This window comes from Meriones unguiculatus, chromosome 10 (assembly GCF_030254825.1).
Source record: "Meriones unguiculatus strain TT.TT164.6M chromosome 10, Bangor_MerUng_6.1, whole genome shotgun sequence".
In the NCBI taxonomy this organism is placed as follows: Eukaryota; Metazoa; Chordata; class Mammalia; order Rodentia; family Muridae; genus Meriones; species Meriones unguiculatus.
The window spans coordinates 5,787,889-5,812,754 of record NC_083358.1 but is presented as its reverse complement, the minus strand read 5'-3'; the positions used below and the strand labels follow the sequence as shown (position 1 = coordinate 5,812,754).

At 49.6% G+C, this 24,866-nt stretch overlaps 3 protein-coding genes across 6 annotated transcripts in view; 1 reads left to right on the top strand and 2 right to left on the bottom strand.

Moving 5' to 3' along the window:
• Galns (galactosamine (N-acetyl)-6-sulfatase) overlaps positions 1 to 18,465 on the bottom strand; it is a 33,499-nt gene extending 15,034 nt beyond the window's left edge. For 2 of the 3 annotated variants that reach the window (XR_002476238.2, XM_021631188.2), the window contains exons 1-9: positions 18,259 to 18,465; positions 11,841 to 11,964; positions 10,863 to 10,937; positions 10,016 to 10,118; positions 6,921 to 7,064; positions 5,129 to 5,195; positions 4,899 to 5,026; positions 4,380 to 4,513; positions 2,095 to 2,198 (exon numbers count right to left, since the gene is read on the bottom strand). Coding sequence is in view for 2 of the 3 variants with exons in the window: in XM_021631188.2 (XP_021486863.2) it covers positions 2,095 to 2,198; positions 4,380 to 4,513; positions 4,899 to 5,026; positions 5,129 to 5,195; positions 6,921 to 7,064; positions 10,016 to 10,118; positions 10,863 to 10,937; positions 11,841 to 11,964; positions 18,259 to 18,378 (999 nt within the window). In the remaining variant the exon portion in view is untranslated. The remainder of the gene's footprint in view (positions 1 to 2,094; positions 2,199 to 4,379; positions 4,514 to 4,898; positions 5,027 to 5,128; positions 5,196 to 6,920; positions 7,065 to 10,015; positions 10,119 to 10,862; positions 10,938 to 11,840; positions 11,965 to 18,258) is intronic. The other variant, XM_021631185.2, reaches the window with a different exon arrangement.
• Positions 3,231 to 3,828, bottom strand: LOC110545204 (large ribosomal subunit protein eL30-like). The gene is given in 3 exon segments (XM_060393240.1): positions 3,231 to 3,321; positions 3,323 to 3,566; positions 3,789 to 3,828. Coding segments are annotated over 3 exon segments (375 nt in total).
• A 28-nt stretch (positions 18,466 to 18,493) lies between the features above and the next one.
• Positions 18,494 to 22,756, top strand: Trappc2l (trafficking protein particle complex subunit 2L). Of its 2 annotated transcripts, none has more exons than XM_060391837.1 (5): positions 18,494 to 18,588; positions 20,525 to 20,697; positions 21,431 to 21,518; positions 21,639 to 21,718; positions 22,562 to 22,756. In XM_060391837.1, exons 2-5 carry the CDS (start codon positions 20,582 to 20,584, stop codon positions 22,605 to 22,607), a joined length of 330 nt encoding a protein of 109 aa, XP_060247820.1. In that variant the 5' UTR covers positions 18,494 to 18,588; positions 20,525 to 20,581; the 3' UTR covers positions 22,608 to 22,756. The 2 variants fall into 2 exon arrangements, with proteins under 2 accessions (XP_060247820.1, XP_021486817.1); XM_021631142.2 differs by lacking the exon at positions 18,494 to 18,588 and adding an exon at positions 18,759 to 18,916.
• The last annotated feature ends 2,110 nt before the right edge of the window (positions 22,757 to 24,866 follow it).

The window sequence follows — 24,866 nt, the reverse complement described above, 5'->3', positions numbered from 1 at the left end:
GGTGGCGCATGCCTTAATTCCCAGCACTCAGGGAGGCAGAGACAGGCAGATATCTGTCTGTGATTTTGAAGCCAGACTGGCCTACAAAGCAAGTCCAGGACAGCCAAGGCTACACAGAGAAACCCTGTCACAAGAAGAAAAGAAGAAAGATCCATCTGTTAAGGTCAGTCCGACTCTTGTCTCTTTCCTCTGTGTCCTGAAATCTAACAGATAGGATTTGTACTATTCAATGAGGTCCTTGTCTGGCATGGATACTCTTCTTTACAGCCTGCTTGGGACTAGGGCATTCTTGAAGGTGCATGCTCTAACCAGGGTCTCCCTACCTATGGTGGCGGGGGAATAACAGAGGCCTTCTGAAGCCTTTGTAGGGAACAGAGTCTTCTGAATGGTTCATGGCACCTTCTAGGTTCTAGAAGTTCTTCTAGGTAGTTCCCTCCAGAAAGGGGGGGGGGGGGAGGAAGGAAGCATGTTGCATAGGTGAGCTGATTGAAAGGAGGGGGTCTGATGGCCAGCTGCATGCAGCTGAGTGCACACGAGCTGTTTGTGATACTGTATTCAACAGCAGGAGGATGCTGTCAGCTCCTCTGAGATGAAACTGGGTCAAAGGCTGCAATTAGACCACTGCTGCCATGTGTGGCAACAGGAAGGCTAAGTGTTTGCCTCAGGTAGATGACTGACAGGGTGTTTAAGGAAACGTTTGTTATCATAGACACAGCCTGAATCCCATGTGATTCCATCCCAGCTTGCATCTTCTGGGAAGCTTAGTGAAAAGAAATCCATAAGCCTAGAACACTGCTATTTCTCTCCTCGGAAGGCAAGGCTGACTCCAGTTTCAAGCCTTGGTTCTCCTCAGCTGCTGCCTCCTGAGGAAATCTGGCAAAAACAGCTGTGGAACAGATGCTCTGAACCCACTGGACATAAGTAGAGTTAGGCACCCTGGGCTGTGGGAAGCTCCAATTCCTCTTTCCCAGGTGTCCCTCTGAGCCTTGCCAGTGAAAGGTTGGGGGGTTGTGTAACCCAGGATTGGATATTGTTCCTCATGGGAAAACAAAGGCCATTCCAAGTGTCCTTTCCCAGGAAAACCTCATGTGTCTCCCATTCCTCACCCAATGACAACTGGCCCAATGTTTCCACAGCTACATGAGAGCTGGAAGTAATGGCACTGGGAAATGAAGAGTTGGTGCAGCTGTGGTCCAGGTCCCTCTCATAAGGGTCAGATAGATGGTCATGGCCAGTCTGAGTGCCCAGTAGCATCCCACTAGTCATGTTTCTTTTATGTGTGATGTGTTTACTGCCATAGGCACTCAGTTTTACAGAGGAAGCTGGCCAGATGACAGGCAGGCCTGTTCAACAAACTCAACCAAGGTTGAGCTCCACCGACCTTCAAGGCTCTGGCAATTAGTGTGACCTGGAAGTCCCATGTATGTCACTAGCAGAATGAGGTGCAGAGGCTCAGTCAGGTCTAGGGTTAGAAGCGAGGTACTGAGGGCAGGACCCAATTGTTGCTGGAGACTATCCAAAGTATGGTGACTAGGAATGTAGGTCCCATGGCTGGATGGCTGTTGCCAGTTCTGCCTTAGTAGCTGGCAGGCTGGACAGGTGACCTCTTTGGCCTTCACTTTCCTATGTGCAATTAGAGGGAAGGGTACAGACTGCTTGTGGTTGGCAGAATGATCGCCACCAGGGGTATCTGCATTACAGTCTCTGGACTCTGTGGCTATAAGATCTGACTCAGCAATGGGGACATAGGACAGGAGATGGGACTAAGGATGTGCAGCAAGTTACAAGTTCCAGAATGGATTTCTAGACAAGGAGTGACCCACCTGGGGCCAGGGCTTGGGAGTGAAGGTGCTGCCTGGCATGAAGGTGGCCAGACTGGGCCTCAGGAAGACACACACTGCACCCACTTGACATCCCACCTCTGTTCTTTGCCACAAAGATGTCAGAGTCCCAGGCAGGGCTGCAGCTATCCCTTGTGGCAGGTCCACAGAACATGGACAGTCAATTGACTACAAAAGGCTCCTCATTGCCAGGTACCAATGCCCCTGAGAGACCTCGGAGGAAAGATAGCTCCAGTGCGGCACGGTGACTCACCTGGCCTGCAGCAATGTGCCCTGGCCACCATGCGATCGCAGGTTCCCTCATCCCACCTTCAAATGTAGTCTGCTTCCCACACAGGAAGGGACCATTGCTGCCACCTGGAGATGAGAGTCAGCCTTAAGATCTCAGGACCCAGGGTCTTTGGGGGAATCAGGGACACACCAGCACCTCCCTGGCAAGTGGCCTATCCTGACTTCTGAACCCCTTGTTAGGCACAGTTGAGTCCTGAGGTCATCACAGAGACAAAGGACCAGGAGGAGGTTGCAGATACAAGTCAGGAGACCTGGGTAGCTCTGACCAGGCAACTAAGATGCTCCAGCTGCACCTTTCCAAAGAGAACAGAAAATTCTTGCCCCAGGAGCCACCACCCCACTAGGAGCAACTGCTCGGAATGAGGACACAGCTATAGAACCCCTTCCTATCACAGGCCACAGACACTGCTGCTTTCAGTTAATATTTATAGACATCTTGACTGGGGAGAGTTCTACTTAAAATCAGCCTACCCTAGATGCCCTCTGGTCTTCATGCAGTGTATAGGGAGGGGCAGGGCACACAACTGGAACTTGAACCTATTAGTCCCTGAACAAGCTTGTGGGAAGCTGTTAGGGGCAAAGCCCCTTTCCTTCTCAATTCTAGACACAAGGAGGAATTTCAAGGGTCTTGGAGCAGGGTGGGCCTGTTCTACAGGGTTAGATGCCATAGCATGAGCTGGTGAGACGCTATCTCAGGCACCCAAAACACAGGGTAGGGAGAAACAAAGCATTTCCCTAGTGAAAAGTCAAGCAAGACTCCTCCACGGCAATGGCAGACACTGTGCTCTGTGGCTCCCATGGGATCCTGCTTCTCCTCCTTATGCAGCAGAAACAGCATAGGAAAAGAAGTCAAGTCAGAAGCCCAGCAGCTCTATTCACCCCACCCCCAATCAGACTAATCCAACTAGTAAGAGACAGGCATGGACACCGGGAGGATCTGCTAGGTAGCCAGAGCTGTGCCTGAGGCCTAAAGGTGACCATATTCTATTCTTGCTTCTTAAGCTAGGTGTGAGCTTGTGTTTTAACTTTAAAAAAAATGTTTTAAAAGCAAACTCTGGCAAATTTTGTTCAAGAAAAACTTCCCTGGTTTGCTTTGCATCAGTCTGGCATGATTCTAGTAATAATGGAATCACCTGGGTCAGTGACAGCCAGTTTGCATACTCTGTAGTATTTTCAGATGCCATGCCCAGTTATTGCCACTGTAGTGATGGAGACCAGTTCTGGCCAACATGGCGCAGTACTCTCTTTCAGATTTCCTCAAAGCTGGGCAGTTGTTGGCAAGGATACACAAGTCCGCTTTGCCCTGTCTGCTCATCTTCAGAATCCCCTTGTATCCTAGCACGCACTTTCTACTTTTTATAACAAGTTGAAGCCTAAAGCTGACAGACTCAGGGACTTTTTTCATCTTTTTCCAGGCCCACCATCTTTCACCACCTTAGATGCAGGATGGCTTCTAACCTACCACACAAAAAGGCAGCTGCCAAGAACTTGAGGTAATCGTTAAAAATGATATCATTTTCCTCTGCCTAGCACCTTCCAATCCTGAGAGTTGGCCAAATAGGTAGCAGCTGAGCTCTGGGCATGTGCTGGGAGGTGATGGGGTCCTACTCTTTTCTCTGAGATGTATGTGGAAAGCTTACAGGAGAACTAAGGTACTGTGGGTCACAGAGCTGGGTACCGAAAGCCCCCAGGTCATCCTGGCTAGACTTGCTGGTCTTTTCTATTGCCGAATAGCTTTCCTTTGGTACTGGGTTTCTTCACCTGAAATCAGGAAGCCACCAGGACACTGGGCTGATGCCACCCCAGGTATCAGAGCCTAAGATGCCTAAGGGTAGTCCAGGCTGAGGAGGTTAGCCTTGACAGCCTCATATTGATAGCTGAGCATCATGGGTGACTGTTCCAGGCTCTCCCTTTAGATAGCTCCCAAGGCTGAAGGTGTTATTTCTGCCTCTGTAGTAGCCAAACTGCTCTAATCCAGCACTACCAGGTGTTCTGCCAAAGCCCTGGCTACCAAAGTCTCTTGTAGTCTGAGGCTGCTAGAAACTCTAGCCTCTTGCAGATAAGGACCTTTCTGAGACAGCATCTCCTCCCCCTGGCATTTGCCTGTTCCTGTCTCTCAGAGGATTCAAATTCATGTGAACCCAGGACAGGCCCGAGTGAGCAGGGTCAAGACCTGCTGCTGGATATTAGAAGTCTAGCTGCCTTCTAGTCTCTACCTGGGGCAGAAGGACAGGAAACAGAACTTGCCTTCATTCGGAGCAGAAACGAGGGCTGCGCCATTATCAGATGTGAAGAAGACAATTGTGTTCTTGCCCAAGTTCTGCAGAAGGCTCAGGATTTTTCCAACACTGTCATCTATTTCCCGAACAGCATCACCATACCTGCAGGGGAAGCTGACATTCTATCAGGAAGCAAAGGGCACTAGTGTGACCCAAACACCAATCTTATCACTTCAGAGATGAGCAATGGGGCAGCTAGCTGCTTCTCAGAGGGAAGTTCAATGGTTCATTGCAAACAAGGTGGAAACCTCCACAGCTTTCCCTTCATCGCTGCTCCTAGGCTGGAGGAGGTTTCTGAGGCATGGATGTTTGTATCTTTCTTTCTTTCATGATCCTAGGGATTGAACCCAGGGCCTCATGTATGCTGAGAAATCTCCCCCAGTGAAAAACATCCCAGCTGCTTTGGACTTTCCATTACGGCCCAGCCTGGCAACCCAATGGCTCTCAGCATAACTGAAGGCCTCAGCGGGACTCACGACTGACTCACCGCCCTCGACGGCTGGTACCCAAGAAAGGTCTTGAGGCATAAACTGGCGCGTGAGTGGCGTCGATGGCCCAGTAGAGGAAGAAGGGGCTCTGCCTCGCATGTTGTGTCCGGATGAAGTCCAGAGCTTCCTGTGAGAAAGGCCTCCATTCTCCTCTGCCGCAGGCCAGTTCATCCCCCTGCCTCCCTGGCTTCCTCCTGTCTCCTTGCCTCCACAGCCCACTCAGCCTTACCTGTAAGTAGAGTTGGGTGAGGTTAGCTTCCCCAGTCTTCAGGTTAATTGGGAATTCTTCATAAAATCTAAAAACAAAAAACAAAAGCCAGAATTTAGTCAGGAAAGCCCCTTCCTCAATCTCACAGAAAAACCCGGAATGTTCATGTGAGGCTTGCTCATCTCCTGGGTGATGATCCTGTCTGAGGAGACAAGGCCACTCATGGGCCCAGGATGTAAGATGAGTGTTGAACAAGTTGCAGGGTGTGTGCGTGCCGCAGAGATGAGACAAGGTCAGGAGGTGTACCTGAGGACATAGGCTTTAAAAATAGATGTGTGTGTATATGTGTGTATAGGTACACATGTAAGTGCAGGCGTGTATACAGTGGGTATACATGTATGAAGAAGACGGAGGACAATATCGAGATATCGAGATCTCTCTCTTATTATTAACTTTTTTTTTTTGGGGGGGGACAGGGCCTTACTGTATATTTCTGGCTAGCCTTTAACTCACTAGATAGACCTGGCCATGCTGGCCCCAAACTCAGAGATCTGCCTGCCTTTGTCTCCCAAGTGCTAGGATTAAAGTGCTGCCATGCTGAGCCAGAGCCTCTCATTGGCTTTGAACTCACCAATTAGACTGATGGGCTACTGAGTCCCAGGGATCCTCCTGTCTCAGCCTCCCCAGAATGAGAATTACAAAGGCATGCCATCTGCCTATCTTCTCTCTCTCTCTCTCTCTCTCTCTCTCTCTCTCTCTCTCCCTCTCTTTTGGTTTCTACCACTTGCCTCTGCCTCCCAAGTACTGGGATCAAAGGTGTGTGCCATCACCACCCAACCCATTTTTTTCCTTCCTTCCTTCCTTCCTTCCTTCCTTCCTTCCTTCCTTCCTTCCTTCCTTCCTTTCTCTTTCTTTCTTTCTTTCTTTCTTTCTTTCTTTCTTTCTTTCTTCTCTCTCTCTCTCTCTCTCTCTCTCTCTCTCTCTCTCTCTCTCTTCCTGCTCAGCTTTTACATAACCAGCACCAAAGACTTGACTAAGGTCCTTGCCTTTGAGAAGCCACCACTTTATCAACTGAGCCATCCTCCCAGCTCCAGAGGCTTCTTTCTGAGAGGTAAAGCTGTCCTACAGCCTGCTGAAAGATTAACTGTCACTGGTTACACGACGGGTCCCTGATGATAGAAAGCACTAATTTTTTTTAAGAGAGCAATGCTTGGCTTTTAGCAGCTTTTAGACCTGCTGATATAAGAACTTCCACCCAAAGAACAAAGGAGGAAGGAAAAGAAAAAACTAAGCAAGTCAAGAAAGATGAGTTAGGTCCTTGACCCCAGAGCTACAGGCTGGAGGTCTCCCTCTGAGGCCTGACCAGGTGGGCTACCCTCCAGAGCAATCTCTTTTCATGGTAACAGTAGGCAGTCCCTGGAGTGGCTCTCACATCAACTTGGCCCCACAGTCTCCTCTCTGTGTTCAGCTAAAAGGCCAACTCAGTGCCTAAAGATGACCATTACTCACCAAGGGGGTACACCGGTCCTAAACCCCTCAAAACACAAACCTATGAGCACACATCGGATGCAGGGGGACCTTTGAGTCTAAAAGGAAAATGACTATGAAAAGGTTAGAAATGGCCTCAGGTGAGTCTTAGGAGGCCCTGGGCAAAACTAAGAAACAGCTCTCATTCCCAGCACATAGGATCCCAGATGTTAGCTGGTCGTTCAAGAACACCAGCCCTGCTCCTTGGCAAGCACCAGAGGCAAAGGACAGGAGCGGAGGCCACAGGAATGGGGCAGGAGGGAAGGGAAGGAGCTCTGTCTGTTACCTGCCGACCATCTCCCAGTCCCTGTACACAGGGATGTTGGGCTTGACCTTGTTGTCGTAAGGTCCAAAGTGACAGTTGGGGGATCCAAACCACTCATCAAATCCATGTTTCAGGGGGTGGAACTGGGGTCTGTGACCCAGATGCCTGGAAACAGGAACCAAGACACTTCAGAGACCCCTCACTGGGGACATTCCAATGTTCTGATCAGCAACAATCCATCACCATCACAATTATTAACCATATAAGCAGCCTGCCAGCAGCCCAGCACCCCATGGTCTGGACACACCGAAATACAAAAGGTTAAGACCTCACTTGAAGAGGGAGCACAGGAGACCATCTGCCCTCCCCAGATAATGTTAGCACCCAGAGCTCCAGGCATATCCAAGGGCATCTAAGCATAACTGAGGGCATATCGGCAGAGCAGAGAGTGTCCTGACAAAGCCAAGGGCTTCTGGGCACAGCTGAGGGTGTCTCAGCACAGCAAATGGCACCTGGGCACAATGAGACACAAAAGCGGGTTTAGAAGTCCTTGAGGATTCTAGAAAGAAACCCTGAAGGATGGTGCATGGAGAAAAATCTCCCAAATGCCTTGAAACAAGCTAGATTCAAATCCTCATTTCAGCTATCTCCTGTAGCTTCCTCCTGCCTTTACTTCCCCTTATGGAAACTCTAAGGTCTGTGTTTCTTCCTTGGGTTTCTACAGGCAGGTCACTGCTCCATGTCCTAACACAAAAGTCAGAGCATTCCCCCAACTAAGGGGAAATCACAAGGAAGGTGGCCGGGTGGGAAGATGTAGCTTAGGGCTATACCCTTATCCTCAGAGCCCAGGGCATGAACTGAATTGGAGTAAATAAAACACCCCATGCCAGCCATGTATTACCCATGCTTCCTATCCTGCCTCCCGTTCTTTCAAGGACACTTAATTGTATTCCCTCCATCTGGTAGTAGCCACAAGAAGGCTGCTGAGAAGTCTATCCCCGCTTCAACCACTCGCATAAGTGGGTCAGCAGTCCCGGGGTAGTCCTGAAGCGGCGCCTGTCCTTCCCGGGGACTCCAGCTTCCACCTGCTCATCAGAGCACCGTAGGCTGCCACTGACTACAAACATGCTGTGGGAGGCACCACCATCTAGCCTGGGACACAGAACTGTTGATCTGTATTGTACACACACCTGCGGAAAGCCCTTTTTAGGCACAGCTTTAACACAGCACCCTCAGGTGGAATGTCCTTTTTCTAGCTGGACCTGGGATACGCTGTCATAGATGAAGGGCTTCAGGGAGGCTCTAGGCACAGAGTGTGCAGATTCAAGGTCACCAAGTACTCATTCCATAGGTGGGGTTAAGAGGCAGGAAAAGTCTTGGGGGAGGAACTGGCTGGTCAGCAACTACTCTACCTGCTCTGCAAAGAATGCCTGTCTAGGACTCAGTTTCCTTACTTGCAGGGGAGGTTGGCAGAGCATAGTTGCCTCTACAGCGCTTGCTCTGCCTGATGTCTGTGCACAGTGAACCTTCAGAGCTATTCTCTGACCTTCAATCTATGTCAACCCTTTGAGGGCCAGTGCAGCACTATGGTACAGTGACATCTCAGATCTTTAAGTAGCAGCCTGCCCTACATCCTCCTTGATCAACATACTCTCAGGCTCGCTGCAAGATACTTGTCCTTTCCAGACATCGCAGGGCAGATGGAAGGACCCTCATGTCCATGTCCAGTATCCTAGAGCCTGTGTGTAGGAGAAGCATGACCAGTGTCCTGCCCAACACATCTGTAGGTCTATGCACTTGGTCCTAACAGCAGTTGGTGCTCGCCAGCAGGTGAGCAGGCCTGGAGAGTAGGCTGGTGGTCACTCAAGATCCGTGCTGAGCCTCACTCGCCCACATTTGGCTGCCGGCACACTGTGCAGTCTACTTGCAGGGGTCCAGGCTCTGTCCATGTGGGACTTGGTCAGGAAGATGAGCTCCACACCCTCAGTACTGAGGTCTGTGCCAAGGACGTGGAGCAGTCCTGCTGCAGCTGACAGCACTGGACTCTGCTCATAGAAGACCAACTGAAGATCCGCTGCCATCCTTTGAGAACCTGCTCCCTCCACTGGCCTCTGCTCACTGTGCCTCTTTCACAGCCTATCAGAGTTGTTCTTCTTGGTCACCTCTCTCCTAGCAGAAGTCATGCAGGAAGATGAGCAGCTCTGAAGAAACTTGCTTCCTATTCAGCTCTGGCCCCTTCAGACACTGACAGGAGGAATTGTAGACGTGGGAGGACTGTTAGGCAAGACGCAGGCCTCTGTGGTTACGGTGGGGCCTCCAGCTCTTTGCTCTTTCTTGCCCGCCTCTGCCATGGTTTCCTGGACTTCCTTGCCACCTGCTTGGGGTCTGGGAAGGTGAGGAGGTGCCTCTTATGCTGTCTGTAATAGGGTCTCACTGTGTTGTCTGGCCTGGAGATTGCTGTGTAGATCAGGATGGCACCAAACTCACAGAGATCTGCCTGCTTCTGCCTCCCGAATATTGGGATTAAAGGTGTCTGTCACCACACTCACTGAATTCCTGACTTTAAATACCAGGGTTTTTTAAATTTAATTTTTAAAAAGATGTCTTTATTTTTATTTTATGCACATAGATGTTTTACCTGCGTGCACATCTGTGTACTATTTGTGTGCCTGAAATACCAAGTTCTTTTTTAAAAAAAAAATTTATTTATGTATATGAGAGCTTTAGCTACATGTACACGAGCATGACAGAACAGAGCATCAGAATCCATTATAGATGGTTGTGAGCCACCATGTGGTTGCTGGGAATCGAACTCAGCACCTTTGGAAGAGCAGCCAGTGCTCTTAACTGCTGAGGCATCCCTCCAGCCCCAAACAACAAGTTCTTAAAAGCTCCCCACAGAGAGCACAGATAGTGCATTGACTACAGTCTCAGCATGTGGAAAGCTGAGGCAAAGGATCATGGACCCAAAATCATCCTGAGCTAGCATAGTGAGACCTTGCCTCAGAAAACAAAAATTTCCTACAAAAATCTAAATGGACCTGGAATCCTGTTTCTGCTCCGGCCAAGAGGTTCTCAGCTGAAAAGCCCCACTCACAGGTAGGTCTAGGACTCACCACTTGCCCACGATCTTGTTGGTATAGCCTGCCTTCTTCAGGAGCTCGGGCAGGAGGTGTTCGGAGTTAGGGATGCCGCCCATGATCTCCTGAGGTGTGTAAGCTGGAACAACAATACTGCATCAGAAGCACCCATCTCTGTAATGGATACACACACCGCTCTATCAAGGCGGACAGGCAGAACTGTGGTCAGGCCTGGAGAGTAGGCTGGCGGTCACCCGAGATCTGTGCTGAGCCTCACTCGCCCACATTTGGCTGCCGGCACACTGTGCAGTCTACTCGCAGGGGTCCAGGACACCTATTAAGATGTTCCTAAGTGCCCTCCACGTTAGCACCAACACTGTGGAGATAGTGTCATGGTGCCTCCACCAGACATGTCTTTCACCTCTCCAGCCTGGTTTGCCAGTTGACACCATGCTGTTCCTCACAGGCCATGATCTTGGTTCTTTCCATGATCTTGGCCTTTTCTTCAAGGCCACTTGAAATCCCATCTCATCTGGCACCCTGTCCCTAGAGGCCCCATTCAAGCTCTTGAGCTTGTTTCTAGAACATTCCTCGCTCTGACCTGAAACCCCATAGCTTTCCCAGTGGAATAGGAGTCATGCCAGGCAGTGCCCCAAGGGTGGTCGGAGGAAGCTGTGTGCCTCAGCACTCACTTGGTTCTCATTGGGCCAATTGAGGAAGGAAGCTTGTGACATGGAATCTGCACTGTGGTACTTAGTTCTGCCTTAGGTTGTCTTTATTTACCCTTCCAGGCCCCAAACCTCTCACACTGAAGCCTTGGACACCAGCTTTCCCTAGTTTAGACAGAGGTACCTACAGGACCAAGGGGCAGTGGGGAACGTACCATTCCTCGCATGTGCGTTGGTTGTGTAGAAGCCGTTGCGGATGGGCAGCCGTCCTGTGAGCAGGGCTGCCCTGGCTACATGGAAAGATAAAAACAGGCTCTGAACAAATCCAGTAGGACCCTCTGCAGTGCTTCCCGCATGCACTGTTCCTGAGACATGTCTGTCATGAATGCATCAGGTTGACACTCAACTGCTGTGTTTCTTGTTTTTTGTTTGTTTCTCTGTGTAGCCCTGGCTGTCCTGGAACTCACTCTGTAGACCAGGTTAGCCTTGAACTTAGAGATCTGGCTGCCTCTGTCTCCTGAGTGCTGGGATTACAGGCGTGTGCCACCACTGCCCTGCTATTGTGTTTCAACCCCCTCCAGCCTCTGCATTGCAGAAGTCAGGCACTGGGAGATGACGGCACAATGCTGATGAATGGAGGTTTATATAGCTGAGCTCTGCTACTCAGCTCTGTTCCTGTGTTCAGTTCTCTAGACCCTAGGATGGCCACAAGACTGTAGGCCACACGGCCTGCCCTCTACTGACTCCTCACTGCATCTACTGTTCTTCCTTAAAGTCAAAACTTCTCTACGCACAAATGTAGGAGCAACATTCTTTGGAAAGAGGACATGACTGCCTCCCCACCATATCCATGTCCTATGACCAGGAAGTACAGACAATACTCTGAGGACAGTGTGGCAGTTCTGGAAAACAGACATCAACTTTCCCCTAGGGCAGAGGGATCTGGGCTTGCTGGGAAGCAGATAATAGAAACTAGGGTTATTACCCTTAAAGGGTTTTAGTAAGCTTCAAACAGAAGGCTCAGAGTCAGGGGTCAGTATAATCAGCAACAAAGGCCTCACTAGACCTGCAGCCTTCCTGACACCTGAGAAAAGGCTGTTCTACCTAGAGGAGGCTGGAGGGGCAGACATGCCAGGCTCTGCTGGCTGCCTTGGTCCCAAGAGTGGGATGGGGGTGGGGCAGCAGCAACTTACATGGTGAGCACAAAGGGTTGGCAGAATAGAAGTTTGGGAAAAGCATCCCTTCTGCAGCCATCCGGTCCAAATTTGGGGTCTCTCTGGAGGGTTCTCCATACACACCCAGGTCACCCCACCCCATCTGTAGGGAAGATCAAAGAGATGAGGAATTAACCCTTTCAACAAATGGTTCTTCTTCTTCTTCTTCTTCTTCTTCTTCTTCTTCTTCTTCTTCTTCTTTTTTTTTTTTTTTTTAACAGGGAAGAGCTGCATAGCTCACTCAAACCCTGGCAGCTGCCATGAGCTGCTCCAGGGCTTACTCAGACTACATTGGCTCCCACCTCTTTGTCAGTTTGACCACTGGTCAGGAATGGAATCTGTGTTTGCCTTCCTCCCCAGCTGATATCAACCTCTGTGTGCTTCTAGAGTCTCAGTGTCTAAGAATACACATCTATTTTCAAAAAATAAAGCTGTTACGCAAATTTACATTTCAAAAGTAAGTGGTGAAGTTCCCCTGAAAGCTAAGCCAAGAGCCGCATGGCCCGGCAGCCTGGGTCAGTGTACCTCACAGAACTGAAACTCATGCACCAAGAATGCATGAGCATCCCTGGAAGTTTGATTCTGAACAACAAGGGCTAGAGCCAGTCCAAGCAGCCCCCAGATGATGGATGAACAAGTTGATACTGGCTGATTGGAACTGTATTTCTCCAAATTCATGAACACCTGGAGCCCATGAGCATGACCTTATTTTTCTCCATATTGGAAAGTTATTGGGTGAAACCCAAACCCATGTTTCCAGGCCATGATCACTCAGATTTGGCTTAGAATAAACTTACTCTCTGTGATATGTGAACTGTGCTTTGGACCAATGGTGGAAAACTTTTGCTGGAGGAACGACATGCAGTCAGCTCCTAGCTACGGTTCACCACAGTGAAGAGATAGCAAGCAGTAACACCAGACCAGGGTGAAGATGCAAAGTGGTGTTAGGAGCTCTAGACCAGGCAGCTTCCAGAGTCCTGCCCCCATGGCTGTATGCTATAAGCCTGCTTCCCCCAAGGTCAAGTTGTGATAATAATTGTGGGTGGAGTTAACCAGGGGGCTTGGGAGGGGCATAGCATCTAGAGTTCTCACTCTGCGTTGGTCATAAAGGCACATAGTACTTGGCATACACCAAGACAACAGATGCACAGGGGTATTAGGTAACTACTTAGATATTAGCAGGCTTGGAAGTTATTGGGGATGAATCCCCGTCTCATAATCAACTTGAAAAACCAAAACCTAGAATTGTGGAACTGATCACTGGTTCCTAGAAAGTGACCAGAGTTGTATTTATGACCTTGGGTGGAGTCATGACATGAATATATCTAGGCATGAACAATTTTTGTCACTGTGATATGCTGTCCTCTACTGGCAATCAGTTTTTAAAAAATCACAAAAATATGTTTTAAATAAGTTTATGATTCTTGTGTTGGGTGAAATTAATGGCTATCCTACTGAATGTGGTTACAGGTTAGACATGGCTAGAAGAGTGCTATCTAGTTGGAGTGGAGATTTTTTTCTTTCCTCTTTCTTTCCCTTATTTTTTAATTTATTTATTTATTTTATTTTATTTTATTTTTTTGAGACAAGGTTTTTCTTTGTAGCCCTGGTTGTCCTGGAACTTGCTCTGAAGACTAGGCTGGCTGGCTAGACTCAGAGATCTGCCTGCCTGTGCTCTTGAGTGCTGAGATTAAAGATGTGTCACCACCTTCTGGCTTGAACTAAAACTTACTTTAACTTGGGTTGTGTTTGTCCTTCTCTGTTCTGCTCAGCTCCTCATGTTTGGAGGGTTATATGGAAAGCCATCCTAGGCACTAGGCCAATGAACCTGCCCATACTTTCAGCCCATACCTATGACCATGAGTATTTTGCTTTGCAGTGATCCTTTTTGGTCATTGTCCACTCTCATTCTTTGAGTGTGTTCTGCTCTACAATGGTCCCTGTGGCCACTGCCTACTTTCACCCTTGAGAACAGCAGTTTAAAGGTTTGTAATAAACTCTACCTATCTCTTACTCTATGCTATGTGTTGTTTAAATTCTTTCCATAGAGATCATAAGGGCTGAGAAGCCAAGGAGAATCCAGAGCAAGATTACGGTGAAAAGGGGAGGTGGTATTCTACATAAATCAAGATACCTATAAAACACAGCTTAGGAACAGGAAACCACTCTTTACAGGGTGGGGATACCCAGGTGCCACTGAAGGCAACATCCCACAATAGTCATCCTGAGGTCAGCAGTCCAGCTGCTTGTTTAACCTATTCCTTACCGTTTCAGCTGTTTCTGTGAAGATAAACATGCTGCCTTCCACTCTTCAGTTATCAAGAGTTAGGAATCAACCTGTACAACCCACAGTGTGAGAGAGGTAGTCTGTGAATTTCGTTTCATTAAGAACAGTGCAGTGGTGCACACGCCTTTAGTCCCAGCACTTCTGAGGCAGAGGCAGGCGAATCTGAGTGTGCCTTGAGGTATAGCCAGTCACATACCATGCTGCAAGGCAGGGCTTGCAATGGGAGTCGTGAGGGGTTAAGGAACTGCACATACACTGTAATTACGCTGTAGTTTTGCACAAACCAGCCTCGTATGCTGTCTGTAATACTTGGGACAGGAGTGGGTGCGGAGTCTTTTGCAAGTCAATGTGACTGGCAGGTCTTGTATGGTTCAATATGCTAGTTTTGGGAACCTGACCCCTATTCTATAATGGTAGCCTCTCAGGGAAAGGGGTTTATCTAGAACATGCCCCCAGGACACTCATGAAATGACTAGAGCAATCCAAAGTCAGTGACAATCCTTGAAGAATTTAAGTGAGAGACAATCTTACCCAGTCAGATAGCACCAAGCCTGGAGCTGGGAGTTATGTTGTAGTGTGTTTTTTGTTTTATGTGCCTGGCCCTTTAAAGGATCTCTAATGGTTAGTCAACTGACTCTTTGGGAATGCTTAGCTGTTTGACCCTATGAACTTCAGTGTCAGTTGTCTCTTGGACTTCCCGGTATAGGAGAGAATATAAAAAAAAAAAAAAAAAAAAAAAAAAACAGCAGAGTAGGGTCCAGGAGGATGGAGGAGATGGACTGGAGATGGAGGAGTAGGATTGGAGCAGGGTCGAGAAGTTGATGCAAGAAGAAAGAAGATTGAGAAGGGCTACAGAAGAGAAGAAAAAAATATTGAGTAGAATGAAAATAAGAGAATGAAGTTGATCCAGGAGAAGACTTGAGCCAGAGATTAGGATTATCTTCTAAGAAGAACCCACTGTAGGACCCATACAAAGTAGCTAAAGAAAAAAATTAAATCTACACTTGGTACCCAACTGGGACAGGCTATTTGTAGAAAAAGAAACATTAAAAGACAAGTGGCCACCAATGTGGCTAGACAGATGGAAACTTAATTTCAAGTACTGTAGAGTAAAAGGCAGGAAAAAGAGGGATGGATACTTTGTTTCAAAAAGCTGACAGGGTATTTTTTGAGGCTGTTGTTGGGACACACCTTGCATGGTTTTTAGCAGCAGTTTTTTTTTTTTTTTTCCTCCTTTTCCTCATTTTGGGCTATTTTGTTTATAAAACACTGGCTGAACAACTAGAAAAAAATGTGGGTAGAGTTAGAGAAGCTTGGAAATCAAAAAACAGAAGCAAGACTAGTTAAGCTACTGGAAAAAATGCAGGTGGAATTAGAGAAGCTTGGGAATCAAAAAAGAGAAGAAAGGCTGGTTGAGCTACTGGAAAGGATAGAATTAGAGAAGAAGAGGAGTAGGGTCCAGGAGACCAAGGAGTAGAAAAGTAGGGTCCAAGCCTTTAATCCCAGTGCTCAGGAGGCAGGAGGAGGCCATGCTGGATCTCTGTCAGTTTGAGGCCAGCCTGGTCTACAAAGTGAGTCCAGGACAGCCAGGGCTACACAGAGAAACCCTGTCTTGAAAAAACAAAACAAAAAGAAAAGTAGGGTCTAGGAGAAGCTGAGCTGAGACGAGAAGATATTTTTAGGAGACAGAAGTAGAATCCAGGAAGAGCCCACATAGAGAAGCAGAAAAAGTAAAAAAAAAAAAAGCCTTTAATCCCAGCACTCAGGGAAGCAGAGGCAGGCGGATCACTGTGAGTTTGAGGCCAGCCTGGTCTACAAAAGCAAATCCAGGACAGCTAAAGGCTACACAGAGAAACCTGTTTTGAAAAAAACGAACAAACAAAAAAGAAAAAAATAAAAGAAAAATCTATATCATATCATCTTAGGTAAGTCAGACACACATAAGTACCTGTTGCTGATTCAGCCATGATCAGTCTGGCAAAAGCAGCTATAGAGGGCCAAAAAGAGGGGTTTGCAGAGGAGAAGGGACTGGTATGAGGCTGCTGGACTGTTGAGGCTGTACATTCTTATCTCCTACCTAGGGGGCACCTCAGGACTTTTCTTACCTTCTGGTATCACTGCCTCTTTTGGCAAAGGCACTCTGGAGAAGATCAAGTATAAACCCAGGAGCCCTCCTAACCCTGTGAGTCCTTTCCAGAGGTGGGCTCAGCTTCCTTGTTGGACCGTCCAGCATCTTCTTCTCCCCTTATGCTTGGCTTAGAAGTGGGTCCAAGTCAGCAAAAATCATTGTCCCACTATGATTGCTGACAGTCGGTAGGCGAGCTGGGAGTTGCCTAGGGCTGTCATGGGTTGTCATGGGGCCAGCTTACAGATAACAGTCTTATGAAAGAGGAAGTCTGGAATCTACCTGCTTTAAGCTAGAATAACCTGGTTGTCTAGTTGGTAAAGCCAGAGATTCCCAGTTTTGCTGAAGTTAATTCAGTTATTTTTCAGTTATTTGTATTATAAGTCTCTATATTACAAGACACAAGTTTTGAAGAATGTCCTGGGATTCAGCTTCAAAGAATCCCTGGTCCTCCTGCCACAGCCCCAGGGTATCCAGAAGGTAGGTGGTGGAGGTTATTTGTCAGCCACCTTCAGATAAACTGATCTGTTGCTAGTCACATCCCATTATCCAAAACCTCTGTACTTATCTGGAGCTGCCCGATGGAAATGCACTGTGAAACTGACATGTAAGTTTATTACTGTCTAGTTGTCGCATTAGAAAAGTAATTAGGCTTCTAGCTGTAATCCCAGCACTTGGGAGGCTAAGGCAGGATGATTGCCTTGAGTTTCAGGCCAGCCAACAACTACACAGCAAGACCATGTCTCAAAAACCAAGCAAGCAAACAAAGGAAGGCTAACAGTACACTTACTTATTAACTCAATTATCCAAAGTCTATTATTCCAACACTCTTCAGGGGTATAATAGAGTGTCAGAGAAGACCTCTCCTCACAGGCTGTCATTTGGAAAGGAGAGGAACAGAAAACTGACAGACAAGCATCTGCAGTCAGTACCTCTGGATCAAACAAACCAACAAACCAAGCCAGTGCAAGCTGGCTCTAAAAGAGCATAATACTGAAAGGCACTATGTGTATAATACATAACTTCAAGGCTGCTCATAACTGTGCAAAGCCTGTTATCAGCCACCAGGACAGGAGCCAGAGCAGCTGGGCATCCAGAGTGTGGACAGAATGGGAAGCTGGAAAGGGTTTCCTTCAGTGGCTTCTTGGGTGGTGGGATTTAAGAAAGGACTTTTAGGTATATATTTTTCTTTATAATAAAGAATGACTAACCTAATGATTAATGATCAAGTGGGATGTTTGCTTCCTTTTTCTCCTACTAAGTCTCTGAACTCCAACGTATTTTAAGTACATAGCACCTCTCTCTTCTGATGGGCACCACTTTGAGAAGTGTAGGTTAGCACAGGTCTGAAGTCCCTGCAGAGGGCTGGGTTGGCTATTAGGCTCTGTGGTGCCCACGATTGTTCCAAATCTTCCTGAACGGGATGTGACTCTGGTTCTAACAGTAGCTGACAGGTGCCATTCTGTAGTGTCTGGGGTGGGGTGGGGGTGTCAGTAGACTGAGGCTCGGAGGAAGACAGGGTCCAGTCCAGTTTGGATAGTTCTGTCTGACTCAGTGTTCCATGTGACCGAGTTCTTAGCTTTCATGTCACTTCAGGGAGACACATTCCACAGACAGGGACCCTGAGGCAGATCTGGGATGAGTTCATAGATGACCACAGGCTGCCCACCTGCTCCTCAGATGACATTATTACTTTTCAGCTCTTCCATGCCTGACTTTGGTCAGTGTTCTCCAGAGACCGAGGCTGGAGATGGGCACCGAGGCAGGATCACCGAAAGTGGGAAGGGGGTGGCAGCCTCCCAACCCCGGGTGGACAGAATAGAGGGAGAAGGGCCTCCCTGAACACTGACCCCCCCACTGCGGAAACAGTTAAGAGAAAGATGTGACACCGGGGTCTGGGCCTCCCTCGTGTCACCGCCCACTCGCTGCCTGGCCGCCCTGTATCTTCCGTGCCCTCCCTTCCCCCGCCGCTCGGCCCCACTTACATCGTCCATGAGCAGCAGCACGATGTTGGGGGGCTGTGGAGCACCTGAGGCCAAGAGTCCTAGAGCACTCAGTACCAGCAGCAGCTGCGGGCTCCTGGTCGCTGTGGCATGTGCCGCCATGACAACCAAGCTCCAGCTGCGGAGCCTAGACCCAGTCCCAGGCCGGCGTCGGCTCCTCTTGGACTGCAGAGCGCAACCCGGTGCCTGAATGAGAGGAGGGGCAGGGCCAGGGAGAAAAGAAGAGGGAGAGGCGGGGCCTGGGCCGCCTGACTGACAGGAAGAGTGGACTCCGCCTTACGGGAAAGGGCGTTCGTGTCTGCGGTGTCGCAGGTCAGGCTAGGCTGCCAGAGAAGCCGGGACCCCACCGAGCTGCACAGCCGGGCCTGCCAGGCTGAGTGACATGATAGGCGAGCTCGGGCCTGACAGGAGCGACGGCGGCAGGAGGGCGCGGCTAGGTCCTAACCCGAGAAGTGGGCTTCGTGCCAGACAGAAGGGGCGGGGGCAAGCCGGACCGCAGGGCGGGGCCACGGTGGAGAGAGGCGGGGTCTGAGCAACGGCGGAGGGGGTGAATGGGCGGGGTCTGCCAGCACAGCGGGTCACATGATGCGGCGCACGGCCTGCCAATATGGCGGTGTGCATCGCGGTGATCGCCAAGGAGGTGCGTGAGAAGCTGCTGGCGGCGGGCGGAGGGCGGCGGGTTGCGGGCGGCGGGCTTCCTTCCAACGGTGCCCTCGGTCTTAGCTCTGAGCTCCCAAGCCTCATCCAAGCCTGTGATCAGGATTCCTCCTGCCTGCTCTCGCTGACAGCTGCCCGCCGTCCGCCGCCAGCCTGCCGCCGGCTTGCAGGCTGCGGCCTCCGGGTTTTGAGACACACCAGGAAGTTTAGCCAGCCTCTGCAGCCTTCCCCCCTCCGCTCTACGCGTTCTTTTTTTTTTTTTTTTTTCATGCCCTCAACTGCCTTCAGTGTCCGGTCTTTCTGCCCCGCCTTCCGGACCGTCCCCTAGCTGCCCAGCCGGTGCTATTTAAATACAAGCTTGACGCGTGTAGAGTCAGCCTAGACTCCAAGTGCTTTTCTTTACCTTACGATAATCCCCTTTATGCCACTTGCACCCTTCTACTCCAACAACTGTGAAGGCCTGTAAACCGCCAGGCAGCGTTTTGTTTGTTTGTTTTCGTTTTGTATCCTCTCCCCTTTGTATACTCTCTTTCCAACTCTCATCTCCTTGCTGGCCAACATATATATATATATATATATATATATATATATATATATATATATATCTTCTGGAAAGCTGTTTATGGGTGCTAAGACAGTTCCAGAGGTCCACAAGATCCTGCTACATGGAGCCTGTATCCTACTAGGCCTTCCCTGAGACCGGCCGTTAGGGATTAGGCTGCTGTGAACGTGTTAGTATGAAAGAGGGAGTTATGCCCCCGTAAGCCCACCCAAATCAAAAGTCAATTAAAAGTGAAGCTGCTGCTTTGATAAACTCACGATGAAGTCCAGTATCTATGCTGAGGTGTCCTAATTTGCATACTCATCTAACTAGAGTAAGCCAGATGATTTCTGGACAAAGCAAACAATGGATGAGAGAGGCCAGGAGTGAAGCGTTTGGCTGTGGCCTTAACATGGTCAGAAGTGTAGAGATGAAGATTTGAGCTGAGTCTTGAGGCACTGAGCAACAGGCCACTGGCCCTCTGTGGCACATTAAGAGATAGCCCAGGGTTCCTGGTGTAGGGATGACACTCTGGACCGTGGTGGTGGTTGTTGAGGCAGAGATGATCCCAGGAAGAGGAATGACTCTCCTTATGTCAGGGTATGTTGTTAATGCTCAAGTCGGCATTCCTGGGTCATCTCATTTCTGCTTACCTTCCTGCCCCTGCCTTTACTGATGTCATCCTCTCCTCTTCCTCCTCCTGTCTGGTACAGGTGGTTGAACTAGGGCTTAATGCTGCTACTCCATCTCTCTATCACTGAGCTATATCCCTAGTCCAATATCGATTTTATTTTTAGTACTAGGATTGAACTTGGGGCCCCACACATGTCAAACAAGTGCTCTGCCACCGGGTGATAGCTCTGGTCCACTCTTTGGAGGGCATACAGTCCTCCTTAGGTTATGCCCTTGAAGGCAGCATCTGCCACAGGGCGTGAAGCTGTGGATTTTAGAGCCTGGGAGTTGTTGGCAGGCAGAGGGCACGTGTTAGGGTGCTTTGGCCTTGTCTTGAGGGCAGGAATTCACCAGGAGGGTCACCATCTCTTCGTGCAGAATTACCCCCTGTACATCCGGAGCACTCCCACAGAGAACGAGCTCAAGTTCCACTACATGGTGCACACGTCCCTGGATGTGGTGGATGAGAAGATCTCTGCCATGGGGAAAGCGCTGGTGGACCAGCGGGAGCTGTACCTGGGCCTGCTCTACCCAACTGAGGACTACAAGGTGTATCCGCCAATGCTCAGCACTGTTGCCACATACACAGAGTGGGATATGGGAGGAAACGCTGGAAAAGAAAAGTCAAGGGTTGCATCTGGTCAGGCAGGCTGGTGGCCTGACGCTAACAAGGGCCTCTGAACATTTTTTTTTTCCTTTATTGGAAGAGTCACTGGAAAAGCCAGGCTAAGCTCCCAGGAGGGTACAAATTTTTGTCATGGCGGGGAGCTGGACTTCGCTGTGTGCATTAGAGGCCACCGACTTCGAATCAAGGCTGATTATTTCATGATATTGTTGTTAGGCTCTGTCCTACCTGGCACTGTAAACTCTCGGCCATTCTGTTGAACAAATTCTTAAGACCATAGAATCCTTTGGACAAATTATTAAGATCATGAACCCAAGGGCGTTCACATGGGGACTAATTGTAGCCTGCCCACAGTGATGCTGATGTAGGAGTCACTGTGTTAACACTCTGATGGCAAAAGTTTGGTTTTTTTAACATCCCAGGCCCAGTATCAGTTCAAACAGAGGCTGAACTGTTTGCAATCCAGGTGTGTACCTGCAAGGTTGCTGCATAGCCACCCTCTCCTGGTCACTTCCTGTGAGTCCAGGTGCCAGGCTTCTCTGAAGTGAGGGCTCATGAAGTTCTGTGGGCTTGCAGGCTCTTGACGATGAAATGTTGTGTGTGCCATGTGCAGTCATACAGCCCCTGTGCCAAAGCATGTTCCTTAACCAGACGCATAGATACGGCTATGTGACCAATTCCAAGGTGAAGTTTGTCATGGTGGTGGATTCCTCCAATACTGCCCTTCGAGACAATGAGATCCGCAGTGTAAGTGTGTGTGTTGGGGGGCGGGGTTGGTGTTTGCCCCTTCCCTTTCCTCACTGTGAATGCAAAAGTCTCCAGCAGCCCCAAGTATGTGCCCATTTAAAGTACTTCTGGTTCTTTCAGATGTTCCGGAAGCTGCATAACTCCTACACGGATGTGATGTGCAACCCCTTCTACAACCCTGGAGACCGCATCCAGTCGAGGTGTGTGATGCGCATGTGTGTGTGTGTGTGGGGGGGGCACCTTTGATAGCATTGTCATTAGGAAAGTAAGGGAGCCATGAGTACTGTCCTAGGGTCACTATCTCAAAGTAGCCGGCCCCATTTGTCTAAATTAGTGCTGACACAGACCTTTAGTGTGCTCAGGCAGATTGGACCAAGGCTCACTCATCTGGTACCCAAGGAACTTTAGAAGGCTCAGCAAGGACTCATGCTGTGGCCATAGCCTTTACGGGGCAATGTCCTCCCATTGTAGCTTGGTGTGACTTCTGTGTTGGGCTTGGGTGTCTCCCCAACAGCTGGATGGCCCTCATGCGGGTGCTTCATGAGGAGGTGTGGACTTTATATGCAGGCACTACAAACCTGCTTCCAGAATTCTCCTTTTCTAGGACTGTTCCCAAGGAGCTCCTTTCAATTGACAGGTGGCTCAAGCTAGGCCTTTCGCTGACACCTTTCTTTGGCTGAGACATCGAGTGCTTTGGGTCCACCTAGGTCCTAAGAGCAAGCACACAGGTGTCCCTGAGTGGTGCAGGGCAAAGAAAGCACCACCTGCTCATGGGGCTTATAGCTTACCCCTGCCCACACCCTGTGGGCCTTACCCTGGGAGACGTGCTAGGGAAAAATCTATGGAAGAGTGGGCCTGTGGGGACTTTGCAAGAACTGTAGAGTCAGGAGGGGGGTATCACAGCCCGACATGGTTGGTATGCACTCTGCTTCCCTGGACAAACACCCAGTCCTGAGGGCTTATCTGGTGGGGCAATGCCAGTCTCTACCAGCAGAGGGCAGGGCCGAAGCCTGTCCTGCTCTAAATCTGGGTTCTCTTCTCAGGGCCTTTGATAACATGGTAACTTCCATGATGATCCAGGTCTGCTGAGCGGGACCTCTGCCCCAGTCACCTGGAAAAGAAGAGCCTGTATTCACCTGTGTTTGATGCTTATTTATTCCCTTTCCTCTCCCTGAGTGTAACCTGTGGGCAGGGCTGTGTGTCCTGTGCCTGTCTACTAAAGGCCTCACAAAGTGCAATCTATTCTGTCCTTCTGTATCGGTAGAGAGGGCTCAGCTGAGGACCTGCTAGCTGGTCTCAGAGGCTCTGGAGCAATGTAGGAGTTGTGACCATAACCAGTGAAGGAGCATGCTGAGTACAGGAGCTGCAGGCCTCCATCGTCGAGCAGCGGGTGGTCCAGAAGGGTACAGGGTATGGGAAGCCTGGAGCCAGCCCCAGAGGATGGAGGCAATCCAAGGCAAATAGGCACACGCCTTGCGGGCAAAGGCCCTCGACATTCTGAACCTGCCATTTGGCTGGCATTTGGCCCAGCGCTTGTGAGCAATCCTAGCCTCAGGAGGTGGTGAAATTTGTAAAGCCTCATGGAACACACCATTGAAGTAACTGAGAAACTCCAGGAGCCTTTCCTGTGTGTCAGCAGCATGGAGATCAGCAGGGTCGCAGTACTGCTCCTAGGCCATGCACCCCCAAGGAAAACCAGGCTCCCCCCAGATAAAAGTCTGGTGGCTGTGTGGAGGTGGTACCTGATTCTGACTCCTGTGCCACTGGAAAGTGTGGCTACTAAATAGTGGTGTCCTGGGAGATTGCAGAGGCCTAGAGGACCTGCCCTGGGTCCGAGTCCCCTTCAGATGTCACCATTCCATGCTGTCTTCAGAGTCTCTGGCTTCCCCAAGCCATCAGCAAAGATTCCCCCTTCCCTGAAGAGTGTCCACATGACTTGTCTGCGTGAGCTGGGTGGAGTAGGAGAGCCCATCTCTGCATCTCAGGGCTTCTCTCCAAGAGCACGGTAATTACAGAATGCAGTAAGAAGCCAGACTGTCCACCCCATCGATGGAAGTGGCAGATGAAGTTGGGCTGATAAGTTCAACAAGCAGCTGACTGACATGGACGGAGCCCAGATGCACGCGGGTTAAAGGCTTTAGCGGAAGGTTGGGTTTGGCAAGGGAAGGAACACCGTGAGGTGGAATCTTGGTATCTTGAGTTTTTAAGGGGGTGCGGGGGTTCACCCAACCTGAGTATTAGCTGCACTGGGGCCTGCATCTTGTTCCCCAGTATTCTTCCCTCCCCTCCTTATAGAAAGAGCCTTGGGTTTGCTGGACACAAACTTGGCCAAATGTCATTTGTTCTCCTTCCCTTCACACCAGGGCAGATAGTTAAGGCATATAAAGGGTGGTATTGGGAGAAACCTGCCGGAAAGCTTTTTTTTTTTTTAAAGATTTATTTATTATGTAAACACTGTTCTGCCTGTATATATGCCTGCATACCAGAAGGGGGCACCAGATTTCATTGTAAATGGTTGTGAACCACCATGTGGTTGCTGGGAATTGACTCAGGACCTTTGGAAGAGCAGCCAGTGCTTTTAAACTCTGAGCCATCTCTCCAGCCCTAGGAAAGATCCTTTTAAAGGAGGTCCAGCTGAGGTAAAGAGCACTCAAGACTTTCTGCTTTCTTCCTGCCTGAAACCTGAGCGTAATACTGGGAGGTTAGGCATCCCTCTTGACAGCATGGACATGAGGCCATGCAGACATGAGGATGGAGCAGAAAGGAGCCCGAGCATGGGCTGATGGCAGCCCTGGACTGCTTGCATCAGCTTTTCCTCTCTCCTGTCTGGGCTTTCTGATAGGTTATGTGTAAATGCGTTATGTGTGTGCACTAGGAATCCTCTCACTCCCAAGCTCTAGCAAACATCTCCTTGCCTGGATGTTGGGCATCAGATTTGCAGGTGAGTTTCATCTCGAGGTTGGCCTTGGTGATCATGGTCACTGCCTGCCTTTTCTGAGGGAGGCTGTCCACTCCTGGGCTAAGGTGGCAGCTCTTGATAGCCTGCGACTTATGCAGGCAGTCTGTGGGGCCATCAGCTGCCCGTCTTCCCTTTTGTGACCGTCCTACACCCTGGGGCCAGGGCTGCCTGGCCACCCTGCACCGTGGGAGGCGAAGCTGTGGACTGACACTGACAGTGCACATGGCAGGGCTGCAGCACTGGCAGGGTCCTCACTGCTGCGCAGATGCTGTGCTGAGGGGTGCTTGTACCCAGCCTTCTGTCCTTGGCCCAGACAAGCCCTGGGTCCAGCAGGAAGGAAGGTCTCCTGGGCCCTTCCGCAAAAGAGAGCTTGCTGTGTGGACCAGGAG

Coding starts and splice junctions, on each gene's coding strand:
- Trappc2l (XM_021631142.2), top strand. CDS start 18,884: ATGGCGGTGTGCATCGCGGTGATCGCCAAGGAG. Junction 18,917..20,524: donor TCGCGGTGATCGCCAAGGAG/GTGCGTGAGAAG, acceptor CTCTTCGTGCAG/AATTACCCCCTGTACATCCG. Junction 21,519..21,638: donor GAGACAATGAGATCCGCAGT/GTAAGTGTGTGT, acceptor TGGTTCTTTCAG/ATGTTCCGGAAGCTGCATAA.